Below are 27,834 nucleotides of genomic sequence, written 5' to 3' on the forward strand. Positions count from 1 at the left end.
AACACGTGATAGATGCTATATAAGTCAATTCAAGTATGGTGAGATACTTCACCAGCAACTTATGTATACGTGGTGTAGTTCAATACAAAGACTATTACTGTATATTTGGTGAGATGTACACGCATGTATTTCAATACAGCAACTTATGTACACCATCTTATTGATTTATGGAATAGTCCACATGTTGTACCCCATGCATGTACATAAGGTGTATAGAATCATAAAGGTCTACATGATCACCTTGGTCCATCATAATTGGATTTACTTGTACATGGCATACGTGTATACAAAATCCAAATCTAATCCACCATACACATGACTTTTCATGTATGAAATCAAGATTATTCTAATTGGCAGGCCATGCATTCCAATCCAAAAAGAGAAGATGGGCCACTTACCTTTTTAGATGAAAATAATCAGAGATCCGCCGTTGAATACTCTGATACTACCATAGGGAAGCACGGAAGGTGAGCCCTCAAGATCTGACGGTCTACACAAGTTTTGGAACCCTCACAAAGTAGAAAATTGATACTCCAATGGCCCGCCTATCTACTACTGGAGCAGATTGATCTGTTCACACCTCTGATCCTACGGTATAAGTGGCCCCGGATTGCGATCTATGGATTAGATCATCTCAAGGTCAAGGTAAAATGGACAGACTATTGTGCACCTTATATCTCTCTCCGTATACTCTCGGTATTACATATCATATATCTTACGAGAGAGTCATCCTTTATATAGGAAGGAATGAGAGTTTGGTTGAGATTGGATAACACCATATCATCCGATCACATCCTTATATTCCATCAAAAATCAAATTCATATTTAAATTTAAAATTTAATTGAAAGGAAGAGGCCAGAAAAAACATAGGATGTACCTACTAGTGATTGCTCACCAATGGGCCCCACTAGCCTAGGTCTAACAAATTTAATTTTCAAAGTAAATTTTTATAAGTGTTTCTTTTATGCTTGTAGTTTTCTTTAAAAATATTTAGTTCAAATCTAGTTTAAAGTTATTTTTTGCATAATTATACTATTACCTCTTCTTAATTTATTTTCTTATTTAAATTATTTATAATGGTTATTGTAACAATTTTAAGTGTTGTTCTTGGTATTTCCATAATAATATTGGGATTGTTTTATATTTGCATACAATATTTTTGAAAATAAATTAAAATATATTTTATAATAATAAATTTATTGATAATATTACTAATAGATTTCTTTACAAGAATAATTTCGAAAGTAAATATGATTTTTAAATAAATAAAGTTAGGTGGAACATAAAGTTATTACAGATCCCTAAATAAAGTTAGGTTGAACATAGAGTTGTCATCTTTTATAGTTGTTCAAAGTTATTTGGGTATTAAATCATCATTTAAAATTATTTATTAATCTTTATTGAAGATTCTCTCTGAAATGGTATTTAGGGTGGATATTCCAAATTTATATAGCCAACCGACGTTAAACACGAACGATCGGTCGTAATGGAAACTACATGAAATGCCTTACACCTAATATCAATTCGCCTAGGGTCCTTCGTATTTGATCGCATCAGTCTAATGCAGGACTCGATCATTCTTATGCTTAGTAATTATATAATATTCAATAGAATTTGAGATATCATTATTAACATTTAAGTTTACTCATAACCATTAATGTGTTATGATCCTACATAGACTCATAAGCCTAATATAGTGATATGAGACATCATATTCGAGCTGTCGGACAATGCTGGGGTGACGATTCTCCTCATAGTGATCAGTGGGCATTAATAAATGTAATAGATTATTATTTGAACGGCCTCCATCAAAACCCAACCAATGGTTATGTTTCAGCGTATCGTTTGAACGACTCAGATATGAATGGAATTGGGTGACAAGTTATTTTCTTTGTATCGATTTAGTTTTAATCGACAATCCTCCATGTTTGAAATGATTATTCATACTCAGTATTTGAGTGATGATCCTTAATGTTTTGATTTACATACTATGAAGCATCATGTCATATTTTTGGAATAATTAATTTATAAAATATAACAGCTAATACCCTAATTTAGATTAATGAACATTGATAAAGAGCCATTACGTGTCACGACAAGCCACATGATCTGGTTAATGACTCGTGATATAATGACGGTATCTTAGCTTCACCAACATATTGTATGAACATGTATTAATAATCTCTTTGTTAATCATCCATATCCTGAGTTAAGTTAGGTATTTGCGAAGTGTTGGAGTCACTTGTTGAGAGAATGTTGGAATTCTGCGAGGTGTTAAAGTCGTTTGTTGAAAATGTTATATTGTGAGGATCATGTATCAATTCATCATAGCATTAATGCACTTAACAACTAGATTAAAAAAAACTATTTATTTTGTTATACTATCATTACCTACGCTTGATTATGTTGATAACATGTGTAACTTGCTTACTACCTGTACATTAAAGATAACATGATTAAGAGTATTACATGTAGAAACATGTATTTATCATGAAACTGCTTATCACTAAAATATTTCGAGTAAAATTTTGGAAATATTTCTTCACTATGTTGATGTTTGACACCTTCTATTTAACATATGTATATTACTCAAGAATGAGACTAGTTGGTGGTGCACTCGAGGTGCCCTAATAGATCTCTATCTTCTTCCCGACTAGTAGTTGTATTTTATATTTATGTTGCATTTATTGTTATTTGTATAATTCTCATCTGAGTAGTCATCATGCTTGAAATTGTATCTTTTCATACTAGCCATATATTTTGAGTTTTGTTATCTCTACTGAATGAATATAAACGTAAATGAGAACACACATGCATTTAGAATATAATTTTTGTACAAATAGTTGTCTTCATTCCATTTTTTTTGAACCACCAATAGGTCAAATTTTCATAGGCACAATTTTTTCTAAAATTGTTGAAACTCAAACAATGAAAATGAAAAAATGTAAATATAACGAAACATAATTAATGGAACTCTACCCTTATACGGGAGATCTGGGAAGTGACAATTATACAACCAATGAAAATTTTGATTTGCTACTGGGTCGAAATGTTTAGATGATTATTATTTTTAAGATATCGATGTGCTGATCGATGCACAAATTATCGATGCGCTATCTCCCAAGATACAATACCCTAACAAATGGATGTATGCAATGTATATGGACTCTTTAAATCTCTACACTAACACAATAACAATACTACTTTTATGCTCAAAAGAAGGGAAAAAAAACTAAATGTTTACAAAGAAGCAAAGTAAGAGAGGAGATAAAATACCTGAGAGGGTATTTTTGATTTTCTCTAATTCAAAATCCTAATATTATGTCCCTTTTATAAAATAAGAGGTTAGGTTCGTATACTCGTTAAGAGAAAACCATCACGTATATTGAGAAATACCCATGAGCTAAGAAGCATGTTTTATACGATGAAAATAACATTATTAAGTGAGCTACATCCAACGATCACAATACAAACAAATAATAAATAAATAAATAATTTATAAATTTAGATAAAGCTAAACTCATCAATACAACTCAAATAGCCAGATACAAACCAATTTCAGCACAAAGACAATGAACTAATTTTCTTAATCAATTTTTTCCACCTGGCTAAGTTCATGGACAAATGTGTATAATCAGAGCTTCATAAAAATTTATAAAAAGCAAATGCTTATAAACCAATTTCCAACACTTTATTCCATCCAACATAATATAAAATTTTCACAAAGTTTTTTCTTTTCTTTTCATTTCTTTGTATTTTTAAAATACATTTAACAGTTACTGCACCATATCTCATTTACGATACCAACCGGAAGATAGACAATTCCGGTCAAAGGACAATCTCTGCAAGAGGCAAAAACAGGTAAACGGACACATGAATGAGCTTACATGGAAGGATTGAGTAGGAACACACGTACAGACCCGGTGGATTAAAAGAAAATTATATTAGCTAATGCACAAAATAAAAAAACAACTAATTGTGCTTGGAATGCTAATCCATAAAATCATAGCATCATTCAAATGTTGTTTGCAACCCCACTACTAGCACCGGATTAAATGGCCACATGATCATGAATCCATCTTATTCTAATTTTCTTCTCGAGTATATGCATAATGGGAATGGGCCACTGCAGCAGCAAGCGGGCCCCACCATCAGGTGAGGGGTTGAGGGACGGAGAGGTGGCCCTTATCCTGCAGGCTTTTGACGGTATCATAGAGGCATTGCTTGACGGGAGTGAACTGAAGGCCCAGATCTTTGAGCCGTTGGTTCGAAAATTTGTAGGGCTTTTTCCTAGGGTTCACCTCATCGGAGCACCTGCACCACGTAAATGCATTCATTAAATGAATAGCCAAGGAATATTTCACTGATGTGGTTTGTGATACTAGTGTGGCCCATCAGACGATGTGTCTGGTGAAATTTGGGCCATCTATCAGGTGGGCCATGCAGTGAGCATGCCCTGGCGCAATAGCGATGGCCCAGACCTGGCCTGGAAAAAAATCAATTTTTCGAATAAGCCCAGCTCGAGTAGTTCAAAATAGGGGCACGTCAGCTTATCTGATGGGCATGAATATGATTGGATTCAATCATTGAAATTACCATGAACGTCAGACATACATCTGATCTATTCAAATTGGACGGTTGATAAAATTAACGGTGATCCATGCCCCTTATGTGGTTGGCCCCACTTGCTCAGGGCTATAGTATCAAATTGCAAGCATTTGATGATCCCATCAATCCAATTTGTGGGTCTTAACAATTTCAAATCACCCAGTTGTTGGTAGTGAATCTAACGGTTACGATCATCTGATCAGTAACAATTTGCTACTGCTAACGATCATGGACCCCACTGCCATGCGCATAGTACTCGTTGGAGCTCACAAAAATGAGCACCAGTGCAGAAATAGATAGAGCAGGTGGGGCCCTCTCACTCCCATCATAACCTCGTGAAGATTCGACCCAGTCAAAAAAAAAAAAAAACCATTCTGACACTGTTATTTTCCCTGGTTTGTTAGACAACAACGCAAGACTAGTGTGTGGAGTGCATGCGTGGCAGAAATAAAACGGGGCCAGCTTCGGTGGATCCCTGACTGTGGAGCCCACCTTGATGTACGTTCCTTACATCAAGGCCGTCCATCTGTTTTGATGGCTTATTTGAGTGAATTATTCCAAAATTGAATAAGATACAAGTCTCAGGTGGACCACACCATAGGAAACAGTAGTTATTGATCATTAAAAACTTTTTGTGGGACACAAAAGTGTTGGATCAAGATCATATTTGAACCTCAAGGTAAACCAATCAAATCGCAGGACCTGCTGCAGACATGTCAAAAGCACGTACTTAAAAACAAGGATTCTAACCCCGGCTTAAAGAACATCTGTTTGTAGAGCATGTAGAGTGTTTTCATTTCAACGGTTCATTAGATGTCTGTCGATCTTCTAATTGGGACATCAGTGTAGTCTAATTTTATTTTTTTCTGGTCCAAGATTTGAATGGATTGATTTCAATTGAATAGATCCCACGTGGACAACTTCTAAATGCATGCATATGAACTTTCATACTCTGCCAGAATATCAAAGGTTTTCTCGATAAGTAAGCAAGTTGTAGGGGTTATAACGAGTCAAAGCCCACAAGCTTGGACTCGAGAGTCTTCGATTTCCGATTCCTCGTCACTAATCTATACGACCAACTTCGTTTTCTACCATTTCTTAAGCGGTGGTGAATCATCCTCTACACACGTAGCAAACAATTACCTCAATCCGGACCGTCCAATCATCACCACCATGGACTGAACCTACATAAGTTAAAGACCACTCTTATCGGATGATCTTGACCCTATCTATCACAAAGAAGGTTAACTCAGTGGTGAACGTCTGACTTCCAACACCGGTCGGTCAAGATCGTCCTATGTGATTTTCGGGACACGGCCCATCTAGTGGGGCCAGAACTAGGACATTCCAAGTCAAGCCATTTATTTAGCAATTGTACAAAAGCCAAATGATAGCACGCTTTGAAAAGAAGAAAAGAAAATAAAAAACAATGAAAACCGGGGTTGGCGGGGCCGACTGGGGTTGGTAATCTATAGCCAATGGTTTGAAGGGTTTTCAGCGTGGGAGGGAAAGGGATTGCGAAAGCGATGTATTGGTTGGTGAGGGGCTAATAGGGGGAGTGTCGTGGTTGGTACACCTACTCTGCCACTTTGAATTTCTTGCACAACGCACACGAACGGGGAGAGAAGAGTCTTTGCATATTCACGTCACGATACGACACGCCCCAATCAAACAAGACTCCACTCAAAACTGGTGGGCCCCAACCTTCGATGCGCACTTCGAAAACACAAACAAGGCCGGGTAGCTGATGTGTCAAAGCTCAATGGGCCCCACCAATTTTTAACTCAGGACACGTTTTCAAGATCTAAATCGTTCATCGGGATTCTGATTCTGATATCAGAAAATCAGGTGGTCTGTCTCTATCTCACTGGTTGGGCAACGCACGTGGCTCAAATGTGGTCTGTTGAACGATATCCTGTATCTGATAGCCGTCCATTTTTCTTCTTCAAGCGCCGCCATCCTACGACCAGGCCTTTAAAAAGAAAAGAGAAAAGAAACGCACCCGACACACGGGATTTCACTACCTATGGTGTCGAACCCAGGACCTCGTGTTGAAACTCCTCGAGTCTGCCCACTATTTCTTGGGCAGAGCAACATACATTGAAAGACCAGAGAGCGCACACGTGCTGTTTTAACACGTGTGAGCAGCGAATGGAAGTATGTAGGTCGGTCTTGGCTTTTTGGATAAAATATTGAACACCCACTTTTGAAGCACGCGCAAATGAATGGCTTCCTATTCTTAATATTTCAAGGAAAAAAATCATATATGCAATGCGCGAAACAAAGCACTCAGCCTCCTTCCTATTGGTTCCGTACAGTTGGGCTGTCCTGAGTAACAAGACATCAGATTTCCATTGCTCAGTGGTCTATCTAATGCGCTATGCGTCATCGTAATCGTCATTCTCTACGCCATATCTCAGCCAATTGAGGTCGGCCCGCTGTATCAATCGTCATGGCTTCATTTGAACGCGGATTAGTTACTTGACTTGTTCAGTAGCAAATCTTGCTACCGAAGTGAGGTAACCAAGTTCTGCGGGGCTCTATGGGGCCCACCATGATCTATACGATGTATCCACACCGTACATCCAGTTGGAGAGATTAAGGCATGAGTCAAAGAATGAGACAGATTCAAAGATAAAGTGGATCCTACCACAGAAAACAGTGGGGACACACTATGATGTTTATTTGAGATCTAACTTGTTTAGAAGTGAATGAAGACATGTACCAAGAGAAAACAGAATATATCAGCTTGATCGAAGACTTTTATAGCCTAAGTTTTTAATGGAAAGTGTTCAATCCCTACTATTTCTGTGGTGAGTTCACTTGAGTTTTGGATATGCCTCATTCGTTGGCTAATGCCGTCTCACCAAATAGATGGATGGTGTGGATACAACACATAGAATATGGTGACCTGATGACGAACTGGTCAGTGGCGAGATTGCTATTGAACCGTATTCCTTGCAAAGTTATTGATTTCTATCTACTCTTCCTTACTTTAATAAATAGAAATCAAAATAAGCTACTTAAGGCATAACTTTAAGTTCACTTCAATAGTGAGATTGCTATTGAACTAGTCAGTAACAAATCCGACAAAGACATTTCCTACTACTTTTAGCCACATCAGTTTCTTCCATGTTTGCCCAGAAACTTTTTACAGACTCCAACTTCCTAGCGCAGTTATTGGTTTCTATCTACTCTTCCTGTTTAATGAGTAAAAATTAAGATAAGCTACTTAATGTATAAATAGTTTATCTTAAGTAACTTACTATTAATACTCTCCCTTAATTTGCTTAAATGTACTCATTTCTAATTTTATTTTTTATTGTCTCGTCTCTTACTCATTTCAACTTTCAAGCCTTTACAAAAAGGCTACATGCTTTTGTCATATGATTTTTATTTTTCCTTGTCTCGTCGCTAACTCATCTCAACTTTCAAAGCCTTTACAAAATGCCTACATGTTGATCCCTCACATTAAGGACTACTGGACTGAATCATAACTCATTTTGTAATTTATTTATTGGATGGCTAGAATCATTCTGTAACGAAAAGTAATCCATGGTACCCATGCCTGCTACATGCTACCACAAGACACGAACCGGTTATGAATAAGCAGGTAGGGCCCTTCGAGATGTAATTTTCCAACCTCAGAATGGATGTTTCACCATCGCAAATATAATACGCGAACTCCGCTGTTGGGGGCGGCTTGAGTAGTGACCCTGACACTACCACCTCCGGTAGTAGCGGTATTTGATTGGGCCACGTGCCCCGCCAGCCTCCCAGAGCGGATCCGGTGCGGTACTGACCGTGGCCCACCTTGATGTATGTATTGTATATCTCAGCCGTCCATCTGTTTTTACAGCTCATTTTAAGGCATGAGCCCAAAAAGAAGCAGATCGAAATCTAAAGTGGACCACATCATAGAAAGCAGTGGTAACTGAATGCCCATCATTAAAAACTTATTATGGGCCACCTTAATCCCACCGTAATCACCACTGTTTCATGTGGTTTGGCCCACCTGAGATTTGGATCTGCTTCGTTTATTGGCTCGTGGATACATCAAGGTGGGCCCCACTGTCACGGCCTAATCTTCGAAAGTGGACGGGAGTAGGTGGTGACGTGACGATTTGGAATGCGATGAACTCGCGATTTGACTGGTAGGCTGTACGCTGTCACGGATTGGGGCCGTGTACATACTCGGCCGAAAAAGTTAAAAATACCCGGGACCATCTCTAACAGCTTCGTCCCTACCCATCAAACCTCGCCACGTCACGACACCACGAAAAAGGATGGAGAGCTCACAGCACTAAGGCGGAGAAAGCTTACTTGGTAGGGATAGGATATTCAGGAAAGAGCTTCGCAAGTATATCAACGACGTCGCCCCGGTGCAGCACGCTCTCAGCACAGAGGAACCGGCCCGATGCAGACGGGCTCTCGAAGACGAGAATGTGAGCCTCAGCAACATCCTGAACATGAACATAGGCCTGGACCGAGTTTGCGTAGGTCTTGGCAGAGCCCGTCAGGTATTTGAGAATATGCACGATGCTGGCGTTGATGGTGGGCTGAAGAACTGGACCCAAAACCAGCACAGGGTTCACAACAACCAGGTCCACGCCTCTCTCTCGTGCCACTTCCCATGCAGCCTGCTCCGCCACTGCTTTCCCGTAGCAATACCAGTTCTGTCCATGTAATTAATTCAGAATCAAAAGGGTGATTATGTCATTCATGAAGAATTCCTAAATCCAACTGGTTGGACCATATCCAACCAGCGGATGATTTTCAACCTACCATGTGAATCTAAAATCCAAACCGTCCAATATGTTGACCAAGATAGCTTGAGCAAAAATCAACGCAGTTCACTGGTTAGGTCCACCAAACTTATATTTCGTTGTTTTTCAGCGGCTATTCGTTGTTTTGTATAGTGTGAGCCACCAGATGGGTGGATGTGACTGGTTGTTCCATACGACAATCGTCATGAGATGCCAAACCTATTGGAGTGGTAGGATGTTTTATAAACATGACAGGTTTTAACTTATCCATTACGTGAACGGTAGTCCAACCTGGTAGACTAATTGTTTCTCACGTAGAACTTCCCAAGCATGAGCATAATTCGTACAGGTGGGGCCCATCATTTGGTGATCCAAACCATTGATCTTGTGGTTCGAATCATGGATGGACCATGTCCAAAGAATCTCGGTAACCCAATAACCGTAACCTTTAGATTCTTGCACGTAATTGGATGGTCCACATTCGATGAAAAGAAGTTCCCTGTTGACACTTATGAACAAAAGACCAGGGAGGAAATAGCATATGGCTCGAAATGATTTTCAACTCCAACGGCTTGGATTACCTAAAAAGGTCTGTACTCGGTTGGGAACAGGGTCATTTTCGTAATTTTAGAGCCTTCTCTGCCCCTAAAAGGAAACGGATTCGCTATTCCCCCTGCCACAAGCCCCATGGCTGATGGTCGGTGCTCTGTGGGCCCTATCATGATGTATGTGTTTCATCCATTCCGTTCACATATTTTTAAAGATCAATTTAGATTTTCATCCCAAAAATTAGAGGTATATAAATCTCAGGTAGTCCACATCACATGAAAAAAATATTGATTGGATATCCACCATTAAAATCCTCCTAAGGCCCACTGTACTGTTTATTTGATATCCAATCTGGTGATTAGGTCATACAGTCCCAGATGAAAAGAAAAAACAAAAATCAGCTAGATTCAAAGCTTTTATGGCCCCCAAAATGTTTTTAATGGTAGACGCTTATTCAACAATGTTTCCTGTAATGTGTTCCAGTTGAGATTGGGATATACCTCATTTTTGATATCATACCTTAAAATGATGTGTAAAAATAGATGGACAGCATGGATGAAACACATACATCATGGTAGGGCCCACAAAGCACCGACCATCAGCCATTGGCCAGTGTCAGGGGAAGTAGCCAATCCGTTCCCCTATTAAAAACCCCGCGATTTTCTGGATTCGGACGCGGATTTACTGCGAAAACCTTTCGCAGGAAGTTCCTGAGCTTGGAAGCTGGGTGGGGCCCACCTAGGTGTTTGTGAGAAATCAAACTCATCCATCCGTTTTGAGAGCTCATTTTAGGACATTCAACCGAAAACGAGGTCGACATTCGACCAAGTGGGTCAGGGAAAATTGTGGCAAGAAATTCCTACCGTTGAAACTTTCTCGGGCTCCACATTGATGTTTATATGCCATCCAAACCGTTTATAAGTGTTTCCTATTGTGTGATCCAATTAAGTTTTGTATACACATAATTTTTTATCTCATATCATCAAATGATCTCTCAAAACGTATGAACGGGGTGGATTTGTCACAAACATATGTGGGCCCCACTCAGCATCCTTGCGCAGGAACTTCCTGCGAAAGGGTTTGGCAGGAAATCCGCGTCCTCTGGATTCCAAATGACGTCTCACCAGTGGCAGAAACGTAAATACGGCACAAAACAACAACCTAATTCGGGTGATTCATCGCATGGACAGCGCATTCACCGTATGCAATCTCAAGGGCAAAAATGCCATGAGTTGGATTTTTAAAAAAAAAATCAAAGCAAGAAAAATACAAATCTACCCTATGGAAATTCAAAAATTGCAAACCTTAGTGTTTTTGCAGAACTCGAGATCGCTCCAGCAGCTCTCATCCACAACCACGTCGGGGCTCCGATTCGGGTCCATATAGACGGCCCCGATAGAAGACGTGAAAACGACACGGCGGACGCCAGCCTCCGCAGCAGCGATAATCACGTTCTTGGTCCCGTTCACGGCGGGCTCAACCATTTGCTCCTGCACAACCCCAATACATTTAGAAGAAATACGTGAAGAGAAATACGAGCCGTTGGATTTAGTATCCGCTTGTCACAACCTCATGTGTGGGGCCCACCAATTGGATGGTAGATGGCAGAAAGGTGTCTCCCACCCCACTATCGTCGTATCCAATTGTCGAAAATCTCACCTACGGCCTACCATCTCAACGGCTTACGTTTATCTAATGGTGGGCCCCGCATGTCACTTTACAGTCATCAAACTCACCGGATCATCAGTCACCGGGGACGCTGTGTGGAAGACTCCATCGCAGCCGTTGATCGCCCCACGGAGGCTCTCCAAGTCGAGAAGGTCGGCCTTACACAAGATCAGCCTCTGATCTGCTCCTTCAAGCGCTTTCAAGTGAGAATTCTTCGGATCCTCTGCCAAAAGATTTTAAAAAAATACACAGATAAGAGATAAATAGAAAGATTTCACCGAAGATCCGAAACGTTCATCAGGTGGGGCCCACCGTGACATATCCGATCCCAAATAAAAAACCTGTTTTTCTTTCTATCGAGCCGTTCAATTTACAACCCACATCTGGGCCCCACACTACGAGCGGCACGGATCTCGCAAGTGATCGCGACAGAGGAAAACCGACCTGGATTCCTGACCGTTCCTTTTACAGTATACCCTCTCTCTAACAGAAGCTTCACCAGCCACGACGCGATGAAACCTCCGGCGCCAGTAACGCATACGGTCTGGCCGGAAGCCGATGAGCTGTCCGCTGGCATTCTGACTGCTCCGGTAGGTATCTGACACACAAACGCGGCAGCTCTATCCCGGCGAGAAGAAGAGAAAAGGGCACGAGAAGGAACTGTGGAAGCAATAAGATGGGAAAACAAGGGTCTACGTGGGAATTTATTTATAGAATGAGGGATTAACCATGGTTAAATGAGGTAGCTCCGGTTTTAACCATGGTTAATTTGAAGGATTGGGGTTGGTGGATAGTGGACAAAAGCGCGGGGACCCGCTTCAGGGAGGACGCGGATTGCGTCCTACCCCCGCCCGGACGGCAATCCATCCGGGCAGGGATCCGTGGGGCTCACCGTGAAGTAAGTATTTTATCCACGCCGTTCATCGTTTTTATCAGATAATTATAAGGCATTAGATAAAAAATAAGATATTACAGGACTTAATTGCACCACAAAGTGGGGATTGAACTTATACCATTAAAAGCTTTTTGGGAGCTGCAGAAGTTTCGGATCAGGCTTATATTTGTGTTTTCACTTCATCCATGTCTATATTACCTTATGAATAGTTTGGATGGTTAAAAACACATCACGGTTGCCCTTAGAATGGTTTCAACGGTGGTTGTCATTATCACTGCAGCATGTGGTCCATTAGACTGTGGACCTGCCAGATTTTTAGTGTCATACCTCAAAATGATCGGAGAAAATCGATGAACGGCGTAGATAAAACACTTACATCACGGTGAGCCCCACATAACCCTACCCGGACGGATTACCGTACAGGCGGGGGTAGTTCGCAATCCGCGTCCCTCAGGAAATCGGTGCCGATTACGTGCGCACCCCGCTTCACCCAAGATGGTGTGTCCCTTACCGTGGGGCACACCTTGATGTATTTATTCTCTATCCCAGCCGTCCATCCGTATTTTCAGATTATTTTAGATCATTATATGAAAAATAAAGGAGATCCAGTTCTCAGGTTGGAAACAGGGTGTGAGGCCGGGCCCCCACGGCAAGGGCCTCACCTAATCGGACGGTCCTGTCAGGGGTTATGTGGAGCCCACCATGATGTATATATTTCATCCACGACGTACATCCATTTTGACAGATTATTTTAAAGAATGATTCCAAAAAGGAGGAAGATTGAAGTGTCAAGTGGACCACACCACTGGAAGCAGTGGGGATTGAAATCCTACTGTTGAAAACTTCTTGGGGGCCACAAATTTTTTTAGATAAAACTGATTTTTTATGTTTTCCCTTAATCCAGGTCTATTTGACCTTATCAACAGGTTGGATGTAAATAAACATCGCGGTGAGCCCTAGGAAGTTTTCAACGGTAGGAATTCAATCCCAACTTCTTAAGTTGTTGTTGGTCCACTTGAGCCTTCCATCTATCTTATTTTTGAGCTCAAAGATAAAATGACATTTCAAAATAGATGGACGGCATGGATAAAACATATATAGCACGACGATCCTCACAGAGACCCTGACATGACCATCTCTCTAGCTACGTCCCTACCCAGTCGGCGTCCCACCTAATCCGGAATTGGCATTATTCTCCTCGCGTTGATTCTTTGACCGCGGAAATAGATATACGAGATTCACCGTACATGTGCGAACGCTCCAGGTATTTGGGAGATCCCGACCGTTCATTGGATTTGAATCGATGTATGACTCTTGAGAAATCAGCTTGTCTGACTTTTCCTATGGAACACGTTTTCTTAATGACGGTCATCAGCACAACTGACGGTATATATTTGACGTGGGTATGGACCACGTCGTGCTAGCTTGAATTTCTTGTCAGTGCGTGCTTACGGTAATCCCCACCTGATGTTCGGGCTGGATTCTTCACATGCGTGCCACGTTGGCAGGTTTAGCGCCAAGCTCTTCTTTGGTACCACAAGAAAATGGAAAGGGTTTTGGTTGTAGGGTCAAACGATCTGAAACTTTCATCTGGTGGACCTGCCTTGTGATGTATAGGGGTCGCGGATAATTTCACGGCCAAGATGGACAAAAAAGGCCCAACCAGAGATGAGGTTATCCAGACCGTCAAAACTTAAATCGGACGTATCTCGCGTGTCATAATGAGTTATCCCACTTTCCATATATGATTACGCGTACAAGCTACTTTAGCCATAAGTTTTAGTTTGAATGTAACTCTTCATCCGTTTCACCCAAGACTATTTAGAATAGTTACATGTGTTTTAGTTATAGTTTAATTCGAAAACTTCAAATGATGTAATATCGTTTTCATCAATCATCATCGATCAAATCAGATTGGCTGGTGTACCTCACACTAACTGCGTAGCTGCTGTATCCACATCAGCAAGTTCTGTGGGTCTGATTATGAGGTATGTGTTATATCTAAACCGTTCATCCATTTGACGAGCTTATCTTAACACTTTAGACAAAAATTAAGACAAATCTAACTATCGAGTGGACCACACTGCAAAAACCAATGGCATATTGAACATCTACCATTGAAACCCTTTATGGGGTCAGAAGTTTTGGATCAATATGAAATTTGTTTTTCCTCTTCATTCAGGTATTTTTTACCTTATGAATAGATTGGATGTAAAATAAAGGTTATGGTGGGCTCTACGAATTGTTTAATGGTGAAAATCATTATCTCCACTGTTATTTATGGTATGGTCCATATGATCTTTGGATATGATTCATTTTTTAGATAATGCTCTAAAATGAACTCTAAAAATAAATGAAAGGTGTAGATATAATAAATACATCACTGTGAGGCCCATATAACTTTGATCTCCTTTGATCTCCCTAGCTCGGAACGGGCAGTTTTGCATGTGGGCCCACCGTGATGTATCTGTACATCCAAACCGTCTATCCCTTTTCTTAGATTATTTCAAGGCATCAAAATAAAAATGAAGCAGATCCAACGGCCAAATGGACCACACCACATATGAATCTTGCATTTAATGCAACTTACATTTAAAGCTTTGTGCATTTTAATGGAACCAAGCTTATTATTTGGTGTGGTCAAAATAATCTGAGAAAAGGGATTGACGGCTTGGATGTACATATACATCACAGTGGGCCTGCCTACAGAACTGCTCGTTCGGAGCTAGGGACGGGCGGGGGCAGTACGCAATCCGCGTCCCTACGCGTCCTTACTACGTCACGTTGACGTGCAACTTCAGAACATTTACGTTGCACTCGGTTTTCAGTTTGTACGAACCATGGTTCTGTGATCCAAGCCATTGATTAAATGTCATGTATTGGAAGATCTTGATGATCCTACGTTGATGTGGAAGATATTTTTAATCCTGACCATCCATTGTAGGGCCCGTACAATCAACGGCTTAGATAAATTAAACATGTGCCATATTTGCTCAAACAGAATACTCGAGTACATTGATGCCCTGATTTAGCATTATATGGTACGTCTTTGAACGATCTTAGAAGCTCGACTTTCTGCCTGATTTAACGGTTGACTATTTACATTTTGTAGGCGCTACTAGTCCTTGCTCCATCATGATGCATGTGTTTCATCCACGCCGTTCATCCATTTTGCCAGCTCATTGTAGAGTATGAGCCTCAAAACGAGGTAGATCCAAATCTCAGGTTGACTGCACCACCAGAAAACAGTGGTGATTGAATGCCATCCAACGTGTTGACTAATCAGTGCAAACATGGATGGAAAGAAAACATTCAGAAGTTTTGTGGCGGCAAGAAGATTTTAATGGTGGATACAAGATTTGAATGGTCCTTATTCGGGAAGAAGATCTTAATGGTGGATATAAGATTTGAATGGTCCTTATTCAATCACAACGGTTTCTTATGATGTAGTTAACATAAGATTAAAATAAGCTGGCAAAATGGATGGACGGCGTTGATGATACAAATACATCAGCCCACGGAGCTTCTTCAGCACCGACAAATGGCTATGCCTGATGATACAATCCGCGTCCTCCTATTTAAGGGACGGATTTTGTGGATTGCATCCTTCAGGCAAATTGCGTCTTATCCCCGCCGGACGGATTAGCAGGGCTCGGTGGGGCCACCGTGATGTAAGTATTTTATCCTTTATCGTTTTCCTGGGTACAAGGCTAAAGTGAACCACAAGGTGGAGATTGAACGTCCACCGTTAAAAACTTCTCGGGAGCAGGAGAAGTTTTGGGTCAAGCTGGTATTTGTGTTTTCATATCATCCCCGTCTATGTGACCTTATGAATAGGTGGCCCTTAGAAAGGTTTCAATGGTGGGTGCCATTATCGCTGTAGCTTCCTTTGGTGCGGTGAGACGTGTACGATTAGATACTTACAAGGTCAGTAGCTAAATTGCTACTGAAGTGACGTCACCAAGCTCCGTGGACCCACCATGATGCATGTGTTGTGTCCACACCGTCCAACCATTTGTAGAAATCGTTTTATGGCATGAGAAAAAGAATGAGATAGATCTAAAGTTCAAGTGGACCCACTGCAGAAAACTGTGGGATCAGTCACACCCACCGTTGAAACATTTATTGTGCCTCCCATGATGTATTTTTTTGATCTAACCTATTCATAAGTTAACATAGAGATAGATGAAGTGAAAACAAAAATATAAGCTTGATCAAAAACTTCTGTGGCTCTTAAGAAGTTTTGAACCATGGATGTCACTGTCCCCACTGTTTTCTATGGTGGGGTCCACTTGAATTTTAGATCTATCTTATTGTTTTTATCATGCCATAAAATGATCTCTTCAGATGGATGGACGGTATAGATATAACACGTACATGCATCATGGTGGGGTCCACAAAGCTTGGTGACGTCACTTCAGTAGTGATTTGGCTACTGACCTTGTCAGTATCTAATCCGAGCCCGTCCAGGTAGGGAACGCGGATAGCTTCAGTAGTCCATCCGGGTAGGGCTCTGTGGGGCCCAATGTGATGTGAGTGTTTTATCCACGTCGTTCACCGCTCTTCTCAGATCATTTTAAGGTATGATCCAAAAATTGAGGTAGGTCCACAACTCGAGTGGATTACACCAAAGTAAGCTACACTAATAATGACGCCTACAGTTAGGGTTGTACATGAACCAGGCTAGCTCGGTTGACTCGCTCGACTCGGCCAGAAAAAACTCAACTCGGCCCGACACGAAACTGAGTTCGGTCCGGGACGGGCCATTTTCTTCAACTCGAAACTGAGTTCAGGTCGAGTTCGAATAGGTCCCAGTTCGGCCTGACTTGATCCGAAACCCGACTCGACCTAGCCCGACTAGGTGTGTGTGTGTGTGTGTGTGTGTGTGTGTGTGTGTGTGTATATATATATATATATATTCTTAAATCCTTACCCTACCCATTTGAGACAGAGAACTGAGAACGCTGCCCAACCCATGATATAACGCCCTGGAAATTGGGGGTCGTGATGTGCTCGACTCCCAAATTCCCAGGTATCATTTATATCCAATTTCACTGTGATATGTTTAATCATGTTTAAATGTGTAGCATGGAATCACTTGAATCATGAATCACCATTCACAACTAGTCTACTGGTATGGGAATGACAAAAATATAGAAGTAAAAAATAATATTAAAAAAATTCATGGGTCGCACGAGGCGTTACTCAACAAAATCACAAAAATATGTCCAAAAGAATGATGAGCTGGGTCCAACACCCAGCGATCCAAGATCCGTCTACGAGGTCGATGGAGAACCGCCCATCAACTGGAAGTAGGACAGCTCGTCCTCCTTATCAAGACTCGCACCGCCAGGCTCCTCGTACTCTGCGTCCCTTGTAACTACGGGAGAGTCTGGTTGGTGTTTTAAAACACCGTCTCAGAGTGAGAGTGAGTGATCAACTCAGTGGGTGCTATTAGTCTTAAGTTACACAAACATCAATTATATTATGAATCTAATGAAAGACAAACATTCATAAATCATTAGCTAATCTTATTAATGCATATGCATGATAAATGATATGATGCATGACCTCACCACAATACTCCCTCGAGCGACTTCGTCTAACGATCGCATATGACCAGCACTCCCTCATTGCGACCTCAACTACCGAGTCGCCAAAACCTAGCTAATGCAATGCATGAATAATGTTAACCGAGTATTTAGGTAATTCCGTTCATCCAGTAGATTGGAAAAACTGGTACACCCCACGATATCAATGCCCTTAACTAGTTGCGAGGCCAAGGCCCCTCAACGCGCGAGGCCAAGACCCCGTAATCCTTGATCCCATCGGGTTCCCCATCCTCGATTTCAAGCACATGGGGAGTGTTGGGAAAGGGAATCGCTTACTCTCACTACGAGGAGGTACGTCACCCCAGCATAGGCCTACAGCTCGGACATAGTGTCTCATTCCACCATGTCCGGCTCTCGAGATGGTGGATCAGTTTCAAATGGTTATCAATGGGCTTCAGTGGGCAAAGGGTGTTCCAGATTTCATTCAGGCGTAAGCAGACATGGTTAACAATCATAGTTGGTCAGTAATTGGGCTAGACCGTGCGAGTCTAGGTGAGTATGTGATGGATGACATCGGGTACAAGCGACCTACGTAGTCCAACTACTGTCGCCCATTCGCATCCGTCCAAACCCACGGTTTTAGCCTTAGGATAGTCCTACCAACGGGACCACCTTCACTCTCCTCAATTTCCTGACCTCGGGATTTAATGGTATTCAGTAACACTTCAACAATTCATGGTTTATCATCTAAACTCGACTATTACCATTCACTCATACATCGACATAAAATTTCAGATTTTTCTATAAATGTAAGTATTAATAATATTATCAAATGAATGTGCATGTGTGTTGTGAGGGGTTAGCAGAGATCAAGGGCTATAAATCATTCATAGCACAAACATGCATCAAGGATTAATGCCAGCATAACATACATTGAGGACTTATGCAAGCACACATATACAATAAGGATTAATACAACCTATAAGCTATGAGGAATCCTCACACAAGAATCAAGCAATAAATGAACATGCATTCACCAATTTCATGCCCAACCATGTTGAGGAACAACAAACATGTCATAATCAATCCATATCGATTGAGAGGATCTCAAATATAAGGTCTTGCTTAAGCTTTCTCTAGATTCATCCAATACATAATCAAAGCAATCATAATCATTATATTCACACTAAAATTGGTGTTAAGCCACCTAAGAATAATAGTCTGCACCTTACGATGTTTCACCTAACTCATGGCGCTCCTTGGGTTGAAAAATTAGGAAAAATGATTCATATATCAATTTAGAAGCAATTACGTAAGATTCATGCAATTTGTTTTAGAAAAACTTAGGTTGGGGAGTAGGTTTTGTTTCTTACCTTCCAACCGCGAATGAGGCAGATTCGATAGAGGGAAATGATCGACGCTAGGGCTTGATTGGAGGGGACCGATGAAGGGGAGCACTAAAGCCTCCCCCACCCTACTCTCTCTTCTTCTCTTCCTCTCTCTCTCTCTTCCTCTTTCTCTCTTTCTCTCTTTCTTTTCTCTATGGTAAAATCGTGTGGGAAGAGGGGGTGCCCAAATGAGGCCCTTTTATAATGCCAGATTTGGTGTAAATGGCCCCAAGGGCTAGGTTTTTACTATACTAGACTTATGGGAGGGTCTTTCTAAGCTCTGAGGCCCATTATGAGGTATACATATTGATATACACCATATGATAGTTAGCCCTAATGATGATCTACGTATGTATATGATCAGCCCGCCATTTGGATGCGCCGATCGACAGATATGATTAGAAGTCTTGTTCAACGGTCATTGATAATCGATCGGGGCCACGGCTATACGGATATGAGCAGGGAAACATCCTTACTCTACAGGTAAAGTTTGGTCATAAACCGACGGTCCGAAATCCTCAACTTTGCATAAGATTGGACGACCCAATTCACTTAAGTTTCAGTTCATTCTTTTAAGGTATTTGCACTTTTCATGCACTCGTCCTTTAACTCAAGTTAAGCGGTTCTGGACAGCATCCTGGTCCGACTCCTGCGATGGACGTCAAGCCCAGTAAGACGGATATTATTATATAGTTTTGGAACTAGTGGCCCACTAACGAGCGGTCTAGAGCTTGTTCAAAAAATCAGGGCATTTTTGGAATGAATCTGGTAGTGATATTTCTCGTGGGCCATGATTAAGGTTTGGATTAATTATGTTCATAGTGTGGCGTATTTATAACTGGTGAAAGTGGAGATTTAGTCATGATTACTCTAAACCATTGGTTTTAAGCTAAAAGAGTAACGGGGTTGATTTAGTCTATTATTTAAGATCCGCGCCTTATCTGACTTGGCCCCAGTTAGATCTTTAATTTAGTCATGATTATCTTAATTAGTTAGCGATGGGTTGGTTAGATTTGGGTCCTATGTGAGTAAATCATGGGGCAACACCTAATGTTCAAGTGATCGGGCAGATTTAATCAGACTAGTGCAGTCCTTTACTAGTACCACCCCTGTATAAACTAACATTGAGTATCAATGATCAGTAAGTGATAATATAATTTAATTACTAAAAAAAATTAAGAATTTTTTTGGAAATCCAAAACAGTGAAAATCCAGGACGTTACACATGAACTTGTTGTAAGGTCCGAAATTGGCCTGAACTCGGCCCGAACCCGCCCGATTGCTGACCAGGCCAAGTTCAGGCTGGACATGTTAGCCCAGTGACCGAGTCAGGCTGGGTTCGGGCTGACATGTTGGCCCGGTGACCGGGCTGGGCCAGGTTCAGGCTGGGTTTGGCTGGTGACCGGGCCAGGCCTGGTTCAGCCCAATTCGACTCGGTTCGGCCCGATGTACACCCTTACCTATAGTTGAAACCTTTCTAAGGGCCAATGAGATGTTTTTTTACCATCCAACATATTCATAAGGTCATGTGACGTGGATAAAGTGAAAACACAAATATCTGATTGATCCGAAACTTGGGAAATTTTTAATGGTGGATGTTCAATCCCCACTTTGGGGTCCACTTAAGCATTGAATCTGCCTCATTTTTTGGTTCACATGTTAAAATGATATGAGAAAAGCTTTGAACGGCGTGAATAAAACACTTACATCATGGTGGGCCCCATAGAGCCCTACCCGGACGGTAACGTAGGACGCAATCTGCGTCCCTAGGTAGGGTTCTGCGGGCCCACCGTGATAAAGAGTTTTAGGTTGTCTTAAAAAAATCATTTTAGGAGATGAAACATCCTGTGAGCGGTAGAAGTTTTGGAAATCTGGTATTTGTGTTTTCACTTCATACAGGTTATTGTAGGGAAATCTGTACAAGGATAATCAGGGTCAGCCTGAGCTACACGAATCGAATAACAAGGCCTCGGAAAGAGAATACTATGTCAGGTAAGGGCCGACCCCTAAGTCACAACTCGGAATTACAATCTTGATTGGCCGACCCAAACTTTAGTCCTCATCCGAAGAAGGATCACTGAGCCGACCCTTGATCCTCGTCCTCAGCTCCATTCAGCGAGCCCCGACCTTAGTGATCTATCGACAGACTGACCACTGGTGCTCAACCTCATCTCTGTAGGTTCTGAGGCCAAGTTAGAGTACGAATATTCTGTATGCCGTATGTCGAGGCCGAGCCCAGGTATTGATACGTCGTATGACGTGGCTGAGGCCAAGCCCAAGTGAGGGTACTTCGTATGCCGAGCCTGGAGATCAACTTAGACACGTATGTGACCTAAGATCTCACCCAAGGATACGCGTCTTTAAGACACGATACGCCGCATGATCCAAAGATTGCAGATAATATCTTCACTATCGCGATATCTCGCTGATTGAGTAGATCATGTCGAGATTAACGGACATGGATCATCCGACCCACAAGTATAAATACCAGGGGACTCCATTACAACAGGTACGCAAGATCTCGCATCCTCTCTCTACATTCAACTTAGACCCGGATTCCCTAGCCTGACTTAGGCAACAGAGGGTCCCCCGACATAGCCAAGGTCTCCTTTGCTTACCCTTTTCTACAGGATCAGGTCCCATCGAAGGTTCGCCGCATTGAGTGGAGGGTGGTCAAGATTTTGGCCTCAACATTTTTTGGCGTTGTCTGTGGGAAGAGCGAACAAAAAGCTAGAAGGTTTTATCATAAATGACAAGAGGAAAGAAAAATGTGATAGTGGTGGAGCTTGAACCTAGTGGGCAACACCAATCTTCTTCATTGCTACTGTCACGCCCCAAACTCGGAAACCGGGCTCACAAAATTCCCGATCGCCGAATCTGGCGCCGACAGCCTCCGTAGAACCCCATTCTCGGCTCCCAGCGCCCATTCGCCAGGTTCCGATCCTGGGATGCTACAAGGAGGATTTTTAACTTCAGTTTGATTCGTAATAAGCATAACCAAAGGCATAACCCACAAACAACGACCAAAAACTCCATCACATTTCCACTATAATCAAAAACTTTACAGGTACAATGAGTATAAGGGAAATACAATGAAGATAGACCAAAACTCCAAAAGAAGATCAGCCACGCGTCCAAGCCTCAGCGCTGCTGCGATCCAACGTCACCTGCACGCAACGGTCGTGCATAAGCTTATAGAAAGCTTAGAGGGTGGTGAAAGTGTATGCTCAAGGTGATAATGTAGCTATGCAGTATCAGAGTAATGCGGAACATGCTGATGAATGCTAAGAATCCCATTAGCCGTACCAAGGCCATGCGGTGCAAAGAATGATGTCGGCCATACCAAGGCCATGCAATGCAAAATGCAAGTCAAGCATACAAATCCTCATCTAAGTCCACATGTCAATACGGCTCAAATCTGGAATATCACCGGGGTCTAGTACACTCCAAGCTAGATTGCCGCCCCATCGCGCGCAATAAGGTGAGTGAAAAAGACCTCACTATCCGCCTGCCAATATCGGGCTCGGCTCGTCAATAGCGGACCCATTCCTCGAGCTGGTCAGACTCAGCCTAGCATTGCCCCCTACTCTCGGGCGGGTAAGGCCGCACCCCCTTCCAACCGACCACGACACAGTGGAAAGCGCAACCGTCTGGTAATCGGCACTCAGCGCTCATGCACCCACTCGGTCTAGACGTTGGAGCAACCTCCTGGTACCATAAGGGTTTAGGGACTTTCACCCAGGGATATCTATCGCACCCCATGTAGAACAGTATTTCCGGTATCCAATCCTGCCAACCACGATACGTCTGTGGAGGCTACGACCCTGATGTCGCTAGGGCGTACAGTAACCATATCACACAATGCGAATGCATGAATCACACTATCCAGTCATGCAGCAATCCTGCGCGTATCGTGCGCTCATGTAGGGCAACACCCCTTGTACGGGAGCCCATAAACCATCTGCCCGAAGGCATATACTATGATCAGGCATTGCTCATATCAAGCATACGTATGATGCATATGATTATGAATCATGGAATTAAATATGTTATATGGGATGGATGATAATCATAACAAGGATGGGCCTAGACGGCCTATATATCAGGTGTACGAGCCTAACAATGGGCCCTAGGGAAAGTCATAATGCGGACATTTAACCACACTATACTTGCAATGTGGACGTCAAACCACCATTGCTCCCAAGGCACGACTGCCACAAATATCATATCATAAGTTATTTTGGGATCACACATTGCAATGGACCTTAGGTACATCCATTGGGCCCTTAAATACACCAAATTAGCCAAGTCACATGGGCCTTATATTCATTAAGTGAGCCACACCAATGGGCCTTATGTACATTGCAATGGGCTATAACCCGGGGGCTTCAGAACCTATCAAATAGGCCTAAGCTTATGGGCCTTACACGTGTCAAATGGGCCTCGACAGTTGGGCTCCATATGTACATCAAATGGGTCTACTCACCTGGGCCTTATATGTATCAAATGGGCCTCACCAATTGGGCCCCATGTGCACATCAAATGGGCCTCAACCCATTGGCCCCATTACATCAAATGGGCCTCGACCCATGGGCCCCTAATACATTAAATGGGCCTCGACCCATGGGTCACAAGTACTGAGGTGGGCCTCCCACCATCAATAAATTATATATAATATATTATATATACACACACACACACACACATATACATATCTATATATATATAAAACATATAATATTATATTTAATATAACATTATATATATATATATATATATATATAACATATGATATTATATATATAATATAACATTATATCTATACATATAACATATATTATATGTAATATAATATTATATATATATATATATATATATACACACACCAGCACACACATGCACCCACACACACACGCGCACACACACGCACACAGAGGGCTCCACCGTCCAGGCGGACGGTGGAGGTAAAACACATACATCACAGTGGGCTCCATGTGGGGCCCACCGAAATGTTTCTATGCCATCCGACCCGTTGACAAGGCCGAATGGGCCTAAATAGAGGGTGGGAGGAATTTTCACCCTGATCCAAAACTTCTGTGGACCCCAAATGGGTTTCAAAGGTAGAGGTTCAGTCCCACTATTCCATACGGTGTGGGCCACCTGGGTCTTGGATCGAGCTGATTTTTGGGGTGGGCCCACGTCAGATAGGGGCCCACCATATGAACGGTTTAGATAGCATATAAACATCAAGGTGGGGCCCACGGCTGCAGCCGTGGGTGGCTGCTCGGTTGCCGTCCGCCCGGACGCTGGCGCTGGCGCAGGCAGCGCCTTTTTTCTTAGATTTCTGTTTTCGCATGGATTTTGCAGGTGGGGTCCATATCCAGCGAATCCACTCCGTCCAGTAGCCCTCTATGGCTCGAGACAAGCAAACCAAGCCCAATATTGGGCATATTTCAACGTATAAAAAGTTTAGGGAAGGTTTCAATGGCGTGAACCACCTTTTGCTACGGTATGGCCCGCCTGAAAGTCTGATGGATCCCATCTTCCAGGTCAACGGCTAAAAAGAGCTTGGGAAGGGAATGGATGGTGTGGATTTAATACATGCATCAAGGTGGGGTCTACACAAGTGCACCACCTCATTGGCTTGAAACCAAGGTAACCATTTTGCACTTTCCAACAGAAACGTCCAGCGTCAGTGGACGCTGGACTTGTAAATACATTAGAGGTGGGCCCTGCTTAGGTGGGCCACCAAGTGATGTTGATGGATGGCACGAGTACTACACATGTAAGGTGGGCCCCACTTATAAACGGGCCGAATAAAAGACCTACTTCATGGTGGGGTCCAACCTGATGGGCCACACAGCTTCACCATCATGACCACAAAGAAAAAATAGAATAAATAATAGAAAAAAGTAAATAAAAGAAAAAGGGAGAGAGATAGAGAGTGAGACCGTGTGATGGAGGGACCCCGGCACTATGGGCCCTCCCTTGCACTAAATCATACATCAAGTGGGTCCCATTTTATGTGGCCCATTAAAAATTAAATCCAACGGTGGAGATCCCTTCTCCACCAAATTAAACGGTCTAGATGACCCTAAACATACAAGAAAATAAACATCATGATGGGGTCTATGGAGAATGGCCCCATCATGGAATGATCATGATGATCCAAGTGGGCCATCGGCCACATCTTAGGGTCCAATGTGAGATCCAAACCATTGATCGGTTGGCCTCACTTGGCCCATCTTAAAAGCATCAAAATCTACCCTATAAAACACCCACCACTTGATCTTCTTGCTCCCTTGGCTTCCTTAGTTCCTTGAGCTCCTCTTTGATGGTGGAAGATGAGAAATGGATGGTTGAGATGAGAGATCAAGGGGTAGGAGATGGGCCACACTTGAAACTTGGGAGAAAATGGGAGAGGGTCTCATACGTATGGTGCTCTCTCTTGGATTTGGATTTTTTGAAAAAAATGAATAAGAGAGATAGTTGTAAAGGGAGAGAGAGAGAGAGAATGATGGGTGATGGAGTGATGGGGGATGGTTTGGGTTGAAAATTGTAAAAAGGTGTATGGTTGTTGTTGAAATTTGGAAAAGAGGAGTGGTGAGGTGGAAAGAATGGTGGACTTTTGAAAAAGGTGGGGATGGGTTGATGTACTTGAGGTATGGGATGCTTTAATGGTTGATTGATGGGACTAATTGTAGAGATTCCCTCGAAATTCGCAACGCGCGGTGTTTCTTCGGAATAAACGCTGATCGGCATCTTCTTACCTGGGTATCGGTTCGGTGCGCAAGTCACGGCGTTGGAACGGCGGCGACGACGCGGTCGCTATGATATAACTTTCGGACCAAGCCGATGTCGGTGCGCGGGACCTGGCTTAGGATCGTGCGCAAATACCGAATACGGTGCGAAGGTTGCCGGAATTTGACCGGAAGGATCGAGGAAGCTAACGGAACAGTACGGATTAGGACACGGGTCTTACAGCTACACACTGAGTCGCCTCCGATAGGGCCGTCCCAACGGACTCGAAGCCGAGGAGGAAAATATAAGGCACTGCAAAATGAAGTCCAAATGCTGAAGGACGAAATCAGCCGAATGTAAGTGCAACAGAATCAGTAGCCACCACTCAACTAGGTGGAGGCCACCCCAGCACCTGAAGGATGACTGCAGCAAGTCAGTTCCCGGGCCAGAGGTTCCCAAGCGCAGTTTGCACGAGCTCCCGACCCTGCGCACAATGCAATACCCTAGGAATGATCCGCCCGAATCCCAGAACCCGCTTGGGAGGTCGAACAATCCTACTTGTCTGCCACTTCGGGTCTGGCTCCCACTGACCTCCGTCATAGGCTGGAGAGGAGCAGACAAGGCAGAGCATCCGAGGTGGCGGTTGACTCTCAAGAGACAGTAGCTAGGAATCAGAATCCTTTGAAAGCACAATTTAAGGAACTCCACGACCACTTTAAGGCATTTCAGATGAACCAGCAATCTGCATCCGTCCCGACTGCAGTCCAGACAATGATGGAAGAAACCGAGCCTCCCTTCACCTCAGAAATCATGGATGAGGTGATGCCGTCGAGGTTCAGGATGCCTCCCGTCATCCAATTCTCTGGATCTATAGACCCTTCAAAACATGTGTAGTCATATTGTTCGTGGATGTAGCTCCAGTTAGCCACGGATGCCATGATGTGCCGAGCCTTCTCGATAACACTCTCTGGATTTGCTCGGAGTTGGTATCGACAACTTAAACCAAAATCGATCGGCTCCTTCACAAAGCTTAGCAGATTGTTCCTTACCCAGTTCATCTCAGGTAAGAAGAGTCGAAAACCGACTACCCATCTGTTTACCCTCAAGTAGGGGAACAAGGAGCCACTGAAAGATTACATTGCCCGCTTCAACGAGGAGGCATTGTTAGTGGAGGATTATGATGACAAAATGGCGCTCTTGGCCATGTTCAGCAGACTCAAAGAGGGAAAGTTCAATTTCTTGATCGGGAGATCGAGAAGAATCCTCCGACCACTTTGGCCGAACTCATCAGTAGAGCTCAAAAATATACCAACACCGAAGAATTCTCCAATTCTCATAGGAATATACACATTGTTGAGCAGTCATCTAAGGAGAAGCAACCAAGAAACGAAGAGCCTCAATCATCCAGCAAGAGGCCCGACGATCGCACCACTTGCGATCGTCGACCTAGCAAAAAGTCTGAGAGCAAATTCTGTTCCTACACTCCCCTCAACACATCTTATGAGCAGATCCTGCTGGACATCAAGGGCCAGAAACTCCTGAGCTGGCCAGTTTACATGAAGACCGACTCAGAGAACTGAGACAAACGCAAGTACTGCCGGTTTCATCGTGACCACAATCACAATATGAGCGACTGTGTGGATCTTAAAGATGAGATCGAGACACT

At 42.7% G+C, this 27,834-nt stretch overlaps 1 protein-coding gene across 1 annotated transcript; it reads right to left on the reverse strand.

The window, feature by feature from the left end:
- Positions 1-3,707: 3,707 nt before the first annotated feature.
- LOC131216986 (cinnamoyl-CoA reductase 1-like) lies at positions 3,708-12,280 on the reverse strand. The gene is made up of 5 exons (XM_058211642.1): positions 12,037-12,280; positions 11,661-11,815; positions 11,229-11,414; positions 8,933-9,285; positions 3,708-4,315 (listed from the first exon to the last, which is right to left on the reverse strand). Exons 1-5 carry the CDS (start codon positions 12,167-12,169, stop codon positions 4,153-4,155), a joined length of 990 nt encoding a protein of 329 aa, XP_058067625.1. The 5' UTR covers positions 12,170-12,280; the 3' UTR covers positions 3,708-4,152.
- Between the last annotated feature and the right edge of the window lie 15,554 nt (positions 12,281-27,834).

This window comes from Magnolia sinica, chromosome 10 (genome assembly GCF_029962835.1).
Source record: "Magnolia sinica isolate HGM2019 chromosome 10, MsV1, whole genome shotgun sequence".
NCBI lineage: Eukaryota > Viridiplantae > Streptophyta > Magnoliopsida > Magnoliales > Magnoliaceae > Magnolia > Magnolia sinica.

Excerpts from the sequence above, each read along its gene's own strand:
- LOC131216986 (XM_058211642.1), bottom strand. The coding sequence starts at position 12,169 with ATGCCAGCGGACAGCTCATCGGCTTCCGGCCAGACCGTATGCGTTACT. Across the intron at positions 11,816-12,036 it reads AGGAACGGTCAGGAATCCAG|AGGATCCGAAGAATTCTCAC; the intron begins GTCGGTTTTCCT and ends ATCTTTTGGCAG. Across the intron at positions 4,316-8,932 it reads GAATATCCTATCCCTACCAA|GTGCTCCGATGAGGTGAACC; the intron begins GTAAGCTTTCTC and ends TACGTGGTGCAG.